This window comes from Bos javanicus, chromosome 8 (assembly GCF_032452875.1).
Source record: "Bos javanicus breed banteng chromosome 8, ARS-OSU_banteng_1.0, whole genome shotgun sequence".
Classification (NCBI taxonomy): domain Eukaryota; kingdom Metazoa; phylum Chordata; class Mammalia; order Artiodactyla; family Bovidae; genus Bos; species Bos javanicus.
In genome coordinates, this window is record NC_083875.1 from 7,610,828 (window position 1) to 7,624,217 (window position 13,390).

Here is a 13,390-nt window from a genome sequence, read left to right on the forward strand (position 1 = left end):
GTCTGTCAGGTTTCCTTTGGTGAAAGGAATCCTGCTTATAGGTGAGTATGAGGGAATTTTTACACCTTGAAATTGAAACTGAATTTTGAGAAAATGAGATTTGAGATATTACTGTGAAGAATGAGATTCCATGTAATTCTGCAAGAAAGATTGAGAGTCAGGGAAATCTGAGAGATAGAAGGAGATTCCAAGAGAATTCTGAGAATAAGTAGAGTCTGAGGAAATTCTGAGAGAAAGAAGAGGGTCTGCAGAATTCTGAAAGAGTCAGAGGTAATTTTTAGAAGAATGATAACAGGAATTACTTTGAGAAGTGTGGTGAAAGGATATCTGAGTGAGAGAGGGTTTGATTTCATTATCCATGAGAAAGAGTATAAGGGAATTCTGAGAGAAGGTGAGATGGTATTCTGAGAATGATATTCAGTGAGTATTCCGGGAGAAATCTGTATCTACTTTTTTTAAAAAATATTCAGGAAAACTTGTGTTATTCTTACTTACAGCTTTCCAGTTGCATTATACATGTTTGTACATCCATTGGAAAATTCTTGAGATCCATTGGACAGGACAGTGTTAATGTCAACCTGAAAGAATTCAAAGTAATCATTTTATAAAGAAATTTATAATATCATCAGATATGACTGAGCGACTTCACTTTCACTTTTCACTTTGATGCATTGGAGAAGGAAATGGCAACCCACTCCAGTGTTCTTGCCTGGAGAATCCCAGGGACAGGGGAGCCTGATGGACTGCCGTCTATGGGGTCGCAAAGAGTCCACGGACTCTTTGGACATGACTGAAGCGACTTAGCAGCAGCAACAGCATAATATCATATTAATATTCTATTGTTATGGATACAATGGAAAACAATGCTGTTTTGGTTGTGGCTAACATCTACTCAAGAAAATTTTCTCCAGCTTGTATATATAGTGTGAAATAACTGTATCCTTTAAATAAATCTGGTTTTGGAGGGAAGAAAAGCTGTATATATAAACATCTAATCACAGTTATTTATTTGTATACTTATGCTTTCCTTTAGATAGTACTGGAGATATCTAAGAGTGGTTTCTATTTCCAGAAAAGACTCTTTTAAAAAAGGTATTTGAGAGTAAGCTTTATAAAATTAATACCAAAGGCCAAAAGACAAAATTCCCCCAAATCATAGAGACAACATCATTGAGGCAAGTACTGATGACCAAAAAGTTCATTTGGGTTTTTCCATAAGATGTTACAGAAAAACCCAAACGAACTTTTTGGTCAACCCAGTAGATCCAAGGTTTGGAATCTGGATGTGAAAAGGCTGAGTGCCAGAAAGTAATTTCATGTGACATTTTTTACTGTCTTTTTAACTACACTGAAGATCTTCTCAGTGAACATCCAGTGGAAAAAAACTCTGGTCTAGAGGATTCCAAAATTCTCATTATTAGGGCTTCCCTGTTGTGGAATTAGAGCATTTCACCACATTGTATTAGGTCCACAAAATAGCCCTCTCAAACATGTGTGACATATTCTGTGTTCAGCAAACAAACTTTTGATGGGACTTCACACAAAGTGAGATGACATGATGGTGACCCTTACTTTTCCTCATTTCAGAATATATTATAATGTTGACTTTCCAGGTAATTTACTACTCAAAATTTTTTTTTTTTCCTTTAAAGAGTACATGACTTCAGGGATTACCTATCTTCATGGATTACCAAGAATTTGTAGTTTCTGGATATGAGAAAAAGAAGCCCACATCCAAATAAATCCAAATTTATTCAAATGAAGTTCTTTTCTAAGAACTCTCTAGCCATTCCCTTTTTTTGAAAGCTTTCCCACTGAAATGAAGTGTATTAGTGGATATCCTAGGCTGAGTCATTCATCTAAACTCTGTGACCAAAGAATTTATGGTCTCCAGTTATGTCATTTCACTCTATTTCAGTTTTCACGTCTCCAAAAGGAAGGTAATAATAATAATACCTATTCTGGAAACAGGTTGTGAGCAATATATTAGTTAATCTGTGAAATGCTCAATCAAGTGCTTGATACCTAGTAAACAATCAACGTTAGTTATTAAGGATTACTAGCAATGGCACCCCACTCCAGTACTCTGGCCTGGAAAATCCCATGGACGGAGGAGCCTGGAAGGCTGCAGTCCATGGGGTCGCTGAGGGTCAGACACGATTAAGTGACTTCACTTTCACTTTTCACTTTCACCCATTGGAGAAGGAAGTGGCAACCCACTCCAGTGTTCTTGCCAGGAGAATCCCAGGGACGGGGGAGCCTTGTGGGCTGCCGTCTATGGGATTGCACAGAGTCGGACACGACTGATGTGACTTAGTAGTAGCAGTAGCAGCAGCGCATTCTCACTACCCCAGGCCTCCCCATTTCCTCCTCCCCCAAATTATACAGTATGCACACAAAGATGACAGAATTAAATCACTTATTTAAAAAATTAAGTTTTAGCAAAAAATAGCCATCAGCTCTACTAAATGCAACCACATTCTCTGAAGTAGCATTTTTATGTAGGCCATAGACATAAAGCTATAATGATGTACATCTGACAATGAATACTCTTGGTAGGGGCCCAGTGACATCATTTGAGAGGCATAAGCTGACAGAGGGTGAAGCTGCTGACTTTTTAAGAGTCCCAGGGGATCATCTGACAATTCACTCAAGTTCGAGTCCATAGCACACTAAAAGAATCCACACAGAATTGAATCTTCAAAAGCAAGTTTTCTCCTAAATCAGCTAGGTTAAGTGATCCTGCAAGTGTGATATTGTCCATCTGCAAAATTCTTTCTTCAAAAGGCAATTGTAAAATCTGCTGGACACAGTGTTCTCTGTCTTGTGAAAAGGTTTATTAGAAGTGTATGCACAAGTACAATTTGAACGTACACTTATTAATTTCCCAAACATCCAAGACTCTCTAGCCAGCCAGTTTCAAATATTGGCTTAGAGAATTAAGTCTGTGACCTTTTGTATGGAAGTAAATAGCATTCTTAGAATCTTTTCCAGGCTCTCACCATGCATGTGATGTCAAATTCATATCTTTGCTATTTTTCTGGTGTAAAAAAAAATAGACATTGCATAATTCTTTAAAAAAAAAAAGATACTTGGAAGGAATTATTTGGCAATGAAAAACACTGTTTGTAGGATTTCTGTCATAAATCATACCCTGAATAAAAATCCATTTGTTGACTTTCTTTTTGTTTAAGGTATAATACAATAGCTTCTTTAATAGCACAGGGATGAAAAAATGTGTCACCTTGGTGAGTGTGATCCTGCATTTCTTTATTAAAACATATAAATTAAAGATTTGTCCTGACCACATCAAAAGAAAACTAAATCAAGATGTAATTAATCACATTCTACTGTTTAGGAAATACTGTGTAAGAGAGGACATGGAGTTCTCTTTTCTGAAACAAGACACGCAAACAGGATGTGTGTTTCTTTCATTTTCCCTTAAAACATCTTGGCTTAGTTAAGCAGCAATGTCAAAAAAATAAGACGATGACTGTAATCTATTTTAAATAATTCACCTCATTAAAATCAGGGTATTACCAATTTTCAAACAAGCATTGCTTGTTTGCCCAGAGTATGTGGTCCCAACCATTAACTGAAGTATTTTGTAAAAAGGCTTTTTGACGCAACTTTAGGCTTTATTTGCAAACAATAAGCATTTTATTAATTTTTACTATTTCTAAATGTATTGTTATAAGGACAATTGCGTCAACTATAAGCATTGAAATATTATCTGTAATATCATACTAGGTAATGCTTTTTGCTTACTGTGTGGTAGGCACTATTTTAAATACTTCATATATGCCTTAATTCATTTATTTCTTAGTATGAATTTACAGGTAAGTGATGTTACCTTTACTTAGAGATGAGGAGATTAAGACTTAACTCTCCTGATATGTAAAGCAGAAATTGATAGAGCTGAATCAATAGACCTGAGAGTCTGGCTGTAGATTCTGTGCCCTTAACCTTTAAGTCTACTGCCTTTCAAGGGCATTAGAATGCTTTTCATGAAAATGAATTCTCATCCATCTCATTAGAACTGATTCAAATGTATTCTTTTTAATGGCTGAGTAATACTCCATTGTGTATATGTACCACAGCTTTCTTTATCCATTCATCTGCTGATGGGCATCTAGGTTGCTTCCATGTCCTGGCTATTATAAACAGTGCTGCGATGAACATTGGGGTACACGTGTCTCTTTCCCTTCTGGTTTCCTCAGTGTGTATGCCCAGCAGTGGGATTGCTGGATCATAAGGTAGTTTTATTTCCAGTTTTTTAAGGAATCTCCATACTGTTCTCCACAGTGGCTGTACTAGTTTGCATTCCCACAACAGTGTAAGAGAGTTCCCTTTTCTCCACACCCTCTCCAGCATTTTATTTGTAGACTTTTGGATCGTAGCCATTCTGACTGGCGTGAAATAGTACCTCATAGTATGAGACAGCAAAAGAGACACTGATGTATAGATCAGCCTTATGGACTCTGTGGGAGAGGGAGAGGGTGGGGAGATTTGGGAGAATGGCATTGAAACATGTATAATATCATGTATGAAACGAGTTGCCAGTCCAGGTTCGATGCACGATACTGGATGCTTGGGGCTGGTGCACTGGGACGACCCAGAGGGAGGGTATGGGGAGGGAGGAGGGAGGAGGGTTCAGGATGGGGAACACAGGTATACCTGTGGCGGATTCATTTCAATATTTGGCAAAATTAATACAATATTGTAAAGTTTAAAAATAAAATAAAGTTTAAAAAAATGAGTTCTCTAATTAATATGACTTTGAAAGTGTGCATTTATGTAACATAAAAATGATGATTTTCATACACTATGAGTTATTAAAGTAAAAGACATATGTGGTTTGTTCAAAAAGAAACTTAGTCATTAAACTTTAGAAAATAGAAGAAAGCTGCCCATGGATTTTACATATTTACTTGGGTGATTTGACATTTCATCAAGAAAAATTCTATAAAGAGTAAATAAGTAAATAACTCGCAGGTTTTCAGATTGTTAGAACACTAGATGGAAGATTGGAACTAGTGTTCTAGTTGGAGTTTTGTTGTCCTCTGATTCTAGAGATGATCATAAAGCTTATTAACCCATCACCTGTGCAATCTCAGTCTTGTTAATGGTCACTTTAAGAAGCTGATATAAGCTATGGGCCTCTTCAAAAGACTGTACATAATCAAACACACCAAAACATCCTTACAACATATATTTTATGGCATTGTAAATCAATTTTCCTTGAATAAACAGCATCTTAAAAAGCATCAACAAAGAATGAAATTAGAACACTTCCTAACACCATACACAAAGATAAATTCAAAAGGGATTACAGACTTAAATGTAAGACCAGAAAGTATAAAACTCTTAGAGGAAAACATGGGCAGAACACTCGATGGCATAACTCAAAGCAAGATCTTCTATGACCCACCTTCTAGTGCAAAGGAAATAGAAACAAAAGTAAACAAGTGGGACCTAATTAAACTTAAAAACTTTTGCACAGCAAAGAAAACTATAAACAAGGTGAAAAGACAACCCTCAAAATGGGAGAAAATAATAGCAAATGAAACAACTGACAAAGGATTAATTTCCAAAATATACAAGCAGCTCATACAACTCAATATCATAAAAACAAACCACCCAATAAAAAGTGGGGAAAAGACCTACATGGACATTTCTCCAAAGAAGACACACAGATGGCTAACGAACACATGAAAAGATGCTCAACATTGCTCATTGTTAGAGAAATGCAGATCAAAACTACAATGAGGTATGCCTCACATCACACCAGTCAGAATGGCCATAATCAAAAAGTCTACAAACAATAAATCCTGGAGAGGGTGTGGACAAAAGGGAACCCTCTTGCACTGCTGGTGGGAATGTAAGCTGATACAACCACTACAGAAGATGGTATGGAGATTCCCTAAAAATCTAGGAATAAAACCACAATATGATCTAGCAATCCCACTCCTAGACATATACCCTGAGGAAACCAAAATTGAAAAGACACATGTACCCCAATGTTCATCCCAGCACTATTTACAATAGCTAGGACATGGAAACAACCTAAATGTCCATTGAGAGATGAATGAATAAAGAAGTTGTGGTACATATACACAATGGAATATTACTCAGTCATAAAAAGGAATGCATTTGAATCAGCTTTAATGGAGTAGATAAACCTAGAGCCTATTATACAAAGTGAAGTAAGTCAGAAAGAGAAAGAGAAATATCACATATTAATGCATGTATATGGAATCTAGAAAGGTGGTACCGATGAATTCATTTGCAAGTCAGCAATGGAGAAACAGACACAGAGGACAGACTTACAGACACAGGGAGAGGGGAGGAGAGTGTGAGATGTATGGAAAGAGTAACATGGAAACTTACATTACCATATGTGAAATAGATAGCCAATGGGAATTTGCTGTATGGCTCAGGAAACTCAAACAGGGGCTCTGTATCAACCTAGAGGGATGGGATGGGGAGGGAGATAGGAAGGATGTTCAAGAGGGAGGGGACATATGTATATCTATGGCTGATTCGTGTTGATGTTTGACAGAAAACAACAAAATTCTGTAAAGTAATTATCTTTCAATTAAAAATAAATTTTTATAAAAATTTTTAAAAGCATCAATTGAAATGTTTGCTTTTTTATTTAAAAATTAATGACTAATTTCAAAAAATAAGTACATATTGTATAAGTAATCTTTAATTCTTTTCACAACCAAATTTCAAAGAAAGAGTAATAATAATAAGTATTGTTGCTCAGTCACTAACTCCTGTTATGGACTGCAGCACGCCGGCTTCCCTTTACTTCACTGTCTCCTGGAGTTTGCTCAAACTCATGTCCATTGAGTTGCTGATGCCATCTAACTATCTCATCTTCTGTCATGAGCCTTTCACAGGTAAAGAGAACTGTCCCAAACCACAGCCAGTAAGTAAATTTACCTCCTGTTGGGTCTATTGAGAATGGAAGGCCCTGATGATACTTTCTCGTGAACCATTTATTTCTCAGGGTTGTCTGTGTAGCTGCTCATTCTGAGAGATGAGAGCACATTCCCGTGGACAAAGAGAAGGCTTGCTTGCTGCTTGCTATGAAAGCAGTGGATTCCCCAATCTCAGTGTTCCACAATTGTGTGGCAGATCCTTGGATGTGTTGTGTCCATCTGTGTCTGCTGTGTTCTTCCCACGAGACCTGAGGACCATGCAGAAGTTGGGCAAATGTGCTGAGGCGCCTGCTGCTTTGCTGCAGTGAGTACTTCATTCCTCTGTCTCTGATCCCAGAGACCTGCGTTGGCAGTCAGCACCCATGAAGTACATAATAAGCTAACTTTATAAGTAGAATAAAGTCAAATCCCAAACTTGACAATCCAAAATCATGTGTCTTGTCCCAACACCTTCGCTTGAAAAGCATTTCACTCCAAGAGGGAGGGAATGTATGTTTACATACAGCTGATTCACTTTGTTGTACAGCAGAAACTAACACAGTCGTAAAGCAATTATACTCCAATTTTTTTAAAAATTTTGACATAAATGCAGAATTCTTCTCTTGCAAGTAAATGAGTAAAAATCATGTTAAAAAAGAAAAGAAAAATTATCAACATAATTAAAAATTATAATAGAAGTTATTAATATAGTTTACTTAAAATTCATCAATGTAATTCATGGATGGCATTTAGAAGCTTGACAATTACATAAAACATATGGAAAAGAGCTTTGCCCCACCCATCCTTACCCCCAGTTCAGTTCTAGCTCCTCAGAGGCAGCCTTCTTTGGAAATCTGTTTGGGACTTGTATTCTGTATCTAAATTGCTATCACGTTATGCTGGATTTTTAAAATATGTGAAGTTTCCTATTAATTTGCTACAAAGGAAAATAAGAATATACTTCCCTTATACCACACTCTCTGTACATTTAACATTCCAGCAGAATTCAAAATTTAGTTATGTAAAAATTAACAGTGAAATTAATATTCAGTGTTTACATGTTGTGAATATGCAATTAGTGTTCATAGTTAAGGTTAGTTGTTTGCCATAATTACAGCTCTTGGATAGTGTTTGTTTTCCCTAGTGTTAATAACTGTCTTACTTTAATGATCACTTCAGTTTCTATTCCCTACTATTACTTCAAACTCAACAAACTCCTTATCAGAACCAAGTCCTTCTCAATGATTAAACAGACCAGACAGTGGATCTCTTCCTTATTTTTCATGGAAGTCTCTATTTCTTTTCAAGTCAGATATTGAACCTCTGTATTGATACTCTGCTTTTCATATCCTTTCTTTCCTATTTCCTATTTCTCAGTATCTTGATTCTGCTTCTTGGCAGATTTCTCCATTTCATCTTTCGAATATTCCACTAATGATTTTTCCACTTCAGTTTACTATCTGTACTTTCCTATGCTCTGAATGACTTCATTTCTCCTTTCCTGAAAGTCTCCTATTTCATTTCTGTCCAGAGATTTCTTTTCATGGTCTCTTCTGCTTCTGGCATTTTCTCTTGAGTAATTTTTTTCTCTTTTTGTTTCTTTAATTTTCTTCTTTTTGCTCTTTATTTCCTCTGCATGTTTATTCTGACCTCTGCTTCTTTTTTTAATTACTGTTATTATTGTAGGATGTCCTCCAATGTCTGTTTATATTTAAGAATGAGGTAATAAAGCTAGTTGGAATTCAATGAGCAGAAGATGATTCATTGAGTTATGGCATGATTCATTCATCACAGGATGGCTGCTCAGATTTTTCACTGGTGGTTCCCCAGTTGTCTGTAGACCTTTCCTCTTAGACATTGTACAGAGAACAGGCTATCAGCATTCAGTGTGCAGACCTCACTGTACCCTCATTTTCTTGATGTGATGCTTCTGACAGACCCAGCTGTGCCTGTAGTCCCTACTCCAGAAGCTCTTGGAACAACCTTGTTGGAGTTTTCTGTCCTCCTGCTTTCTGCCCAGATCAGAAGGCATAAAAGTAGATCCTAGTCTGAGAAACATGGGCACGAAAGTGAGGATAAAGGGCTCACTGTTGTTCCTGTAAAGTTTACATCAGATTATTTTTTTTTTAATTTTTAAAGACTTTTTGATGTGGACCATTTTTAAAGTCTTTTATTGAATTTGTTACAATACTTCTTCTGTCATTTATGCTCTGGTTTTTTGGCTGAGAGGCATGTGGGATCTCAGCTCCCCAACCAGAGATTGGACCCACACTCCCTGCTCCAGAAGTGAATTTTTAACCACTAGACTGCCAGGGAAGTCCCTCAACTCTTTGTTTTTTAATTTCCTTTCTAGTCCCCTCTTTCTGATATCCTAGCTACCTCAAATTTCTAAAAATTTGAGGATATTATTTTCTTCCTTTTAGGTTCCCCCATTTTGTCTTAGGTTTTAGCTATCTCTGTGAAGTCAGTTTTCACAAGTGCATTCATTTTCAAGCCTCCTAAAATATCTCGTCATCACTCATCTGTCACTTTTATTTCCCATTCCTTTCATCTTCCTGTGTGTTAATGTCATTTCATTCCTTATGCAGTTTATTTCATTGTTTTAGTGGCTTTAAGGAGGAAGTACAGAGAAATTTTAAGTTCAACAGGTCGAGTTTGCCAGGACATTCTTCTTTCTTTGAACAAGCAAGAAAGTAGATCGCTCATGAAACATCACAGGTGCTCCATTTGTAAATCGAACAAGATTTTTTTTCCCGAGCACAACTTTTGTTAACAAAGAAACTGCTTGCCATTTGAAATTTCAAAGTCCTGTGAAATTTCCAAAAACAACTCAAAAAAACATGAATTTAGTCTTTGATCATGTGAGCCAGGATAGAGCAAACAAAAACTAGATGCCAAGAGACATCATCTGTTTCATCTGAACTCATACTGAAAGAAGAAAGATGCAATTCTGAATTATTCTATAACTTTTCTCAAAATATTAGAAGAAATGTGGGCAATTTATAATGGATGGCACCATTTTCCAAGGCCATTAAGACTTGATATAAACAAGTAAATAGGCATAATCATACAGGATACAATAAAACACACACATTGTTATTTCAACAAATCTAGATATTACAATTTTGCAAAATGATTTTCCAAGCTACTTGGTGATATATCCTTGCAATTCAAATTATATCTTCCACAAAGTTTATTTTCAAGTTAACAAGAAAAGAAGTAAATTTGATTTGTTTATACCTGTTATGGATCCCCTGATAACCATCACAAAGCCACATCACAGCGGAGCCAAGGATCATGACTTCAGGTTAAAAGCCTCTGTCACTTAAAATATATGTATTTAATTCATAAGTAAAATATAACTCTTACTAAAAAATTCAAATAATATAAACTTACATATGGGGAAATTTATAGCTCACCTTTATTTCTACCTAAATTCTAAGGTTCTTTTCCATAATTGGTTATTTTTAACAAATTGTGGATATCCTTCTGAACTTCTTGTATGGAATTAGATATATGTGTATTTTTTTATATTTTATTTACTTTTTTTCAGTTAAGAGAACAATGTTAATTTGTTTTTTGTAACTGGAGGATAATTGCTTTACGGTGTTGTGTTGGTTTCTGCTGTACAACAACACGAGTCAGCCATATGTATACATGTATCCCTTCCCTCTGGAGCCCCCTCCCAATTCCCCCACCCCAGCCCTCTAGGTCATCACAGTGCATGGAGCTGAGCTCCCTGTGCTATACAGCAGCTTCCCACTAGCTACTTACTTTATCCATGTATATGGTAAGTGTATATATGTCAATACTGCTCTCCCGGTTTGTCCAACTCCCCCCAGATATATGTGTATTTTTACATACACTTTTATGCTTACATATAGAGAATGTTTTAAATAAAAATAAGCATGAAACATTTCTAACCCTAAGGATATTTTGAAGGCATTTTCTTACGAATACATTTAGCTCTAGATCCTGCAGAGTATTTCATGATTTGGGGCTATCATTTTGTTCTGCCTTGTTCTCATTAGCAAATATCCAGGGCTTTTTGTTGCTGTTTCAGTGGTACAGTGTGTATCTTTGTAAATGTGTCTTGTTGTACACTTGAACACATAAATAACATAAATTCCTAGAAGCAGCATTGTTGGGTTGAAGGATAAATGTATTTTACATTTTTCTATAACCCAACAAATCATTTTACAAAGTCATCTGGGTATTAGACAAAGGGTATTTACAAAGTCAAAGGGTATTAGACAGCACTAAATATTACATCTCATTAATTTCTGCCAATGTAATTGTAAAAAGTTCTCTTATTTCTTATTTGGCATTTTCCCTTACACCAATGTTATAATTCCTGCTTCAACTGTCAAGCATAATTTAGAAAATTCAAGAGGAGAAGAAAAGTCTATTATATTTGCTCATATTTCTGATGACAGTTTCCTTTCTTCTTTCTTGATGCTTCAATGTTTCTTCTCTTATTGGTTCCTTTCTGTTTAGAAAACTTCCTTTAGCTGTACTTTCAGGGGAGGCCTGCCCACCTACCTGCCTGCTAAGTCACTTCAGTCATGTCGTGTCCCACTCTCTTTGCAACGCTATGGACTGTGACACATCAGGCTCCTCTGTCCATGGGATTCTCTAGGCCAGAATTCTGGAGTGGGTTGAAGTGCTTTCCTCCAAGGGATCTTCCTAACCCAGAGATCGAACTCGCCTCTCTTACATCTCCAGCATTGGCAGGCGGATTCTTTACCACTAATGCCATGAGGGGAAGAAGGCAATGGCAACCCACTCCAGTACTCTTGCCTGGAAAATCCCATGGACGGAGGAGCCTGGTAGGCTACAGTCCATGGGGTCGTGAAGAGTCAGACACGACTAAGCTATTTCACTTTCACTTTTCACTTTTATGCATTGGAGAAGGAAATGGCAACCCAGTCCAGTATTCTTGGCTGGAGAAACCCAGGGACAGAGGAGCCTGGTGGGGTCGCACAGAGTCGGACATGACTGACATGACTTAGCAGCAGCAGTGCCATGAGGTCTATTTGTGACAAATTCTCTTAGTTTTCCTTTATCCAAGAATGTCTCAATTTCCCCTTCATTCCTAAAAGATATTTTCACCAGGTGAAAGTGAAAGTGTTAGTTACTCAGTCGTGTCCAACTCTTTTTGACACCAGGCTCCTCTATCCATGGAATTCTCCAGGCAAGAATACTGGAATGGGCTGCCATTTCCTTCTCCAGGGGATCTTCCCGACCTCAGGATGGAACCCAGCTCTCCCACATTGCAGGCAGACTCTTTACCAACTGAGTCGCCAGGGAAGCCCTTCACCAGGTACAAAGGTCCGTATAGTCAAACTTATGAATTTTCCAGTAGTTATCTATGGGTGTGAGAGTTGGGGCATAGCGAAGACTGAGCACTGAAAAATTCATGCTTTTGAATTGTGGTGCTGAAGAAGACTCTTGAGAGTCCCTTGGATAGCAAGGAGATCAAACTAGTTAATCCTAAAGAAAATCAACCGTGAATATTCATTGGAAGAACTGATAGTGAAGCTGAAGTTCCAGTACTTTGACCACCTGATGCAAGGAGCTGACTCACTGGAAAAGACCCTGATGAAAGGAAAGACTGAGGGCAGGAGAAGAGGGTGGCAGAGGATGAGATGGTTGGATGGCATCATCAACTCAATGGACAGGAGTTTGAGCACGCTCCAGGAGAAAAGGAAGCCTAGTGTGCTGCAGTCCATGGAGTCCTCAAGAGTCAGACACAAGTGAGCAACTAAACAACAAGATTCCAGGGATACCAGTTCCTTTCTTTCAGCACTTGAAAAATGCATGTCTTCTTTTTAGTTTCTATGATTTCTGATCAGAAATTAGCTATCATTTCAATTGTTTTTCCCCTACAGGTAAGGTTTTGTTGCTCTCGATATTATCTGTATTTTTATTTAGTTTTCAGAAGTTTGCGTGTGATGTGATTTGGTATTAATATCTTTGGGATTTAGGCAGTATCTTGAATTTGTAGATCTATGCCTTTTGCAAAATATATACATTTCAGCCATTAATTCCTTTAATATTTTTTGCAGCTCTATACCTTATTCTCTGTCTCCATCTGAGACTCCAATGACACGAATGTTAGATCATTTGTTATACTGCCACAGGTCCCTGAGGCTCTGTCCTCCACTGGCCCCCAGTCTATCGTTTCTGTTGTTTAGAATGTGTAATTTTATTATTCTTAGAGTTCACTAGTTCTTTCCTCTTTTAACATGGAATAAAAAATATGAAAATCATATATATATTGAGATAAAGAATGAGCATGATTTACAAAACAGCTTTGTATAAAAATGTTTTCAAAATCACTAAGGTACTAAGATTAAATTTTCATTCCTGCTATTTCTATTATATATTATTTCATGGAAAAAATAACAACTATCCCTGATATTGGGCAGATGAACTCAAAATCAAATATACCCATTCCT

The 13,390-nt window shown here is 36.9% G+C and overlaps 1 protein-coding gene across 1 annotated transcript in view; it reads right to left on the reverse strand.

Annotated features, from left to right (window-relative positions):
* GLRA3 (glycine receptor alpha 3) overlaps positions 1-13,390 on the reverse strand; it is a 197,534-nt gene that overhangs the window by 81,960 nt on the left and 102,184 nt on the right. Inside the window, exon 5 of the mRNA XM_061424963.1 lies at positions 496-578. Within this exon, the coding sequence (XP_061280947.1) occupies positions 496-578 (83 nt within the window). The remainder of the gene's footprint in view (positions 1-495; positions 579-13,390) is intronic.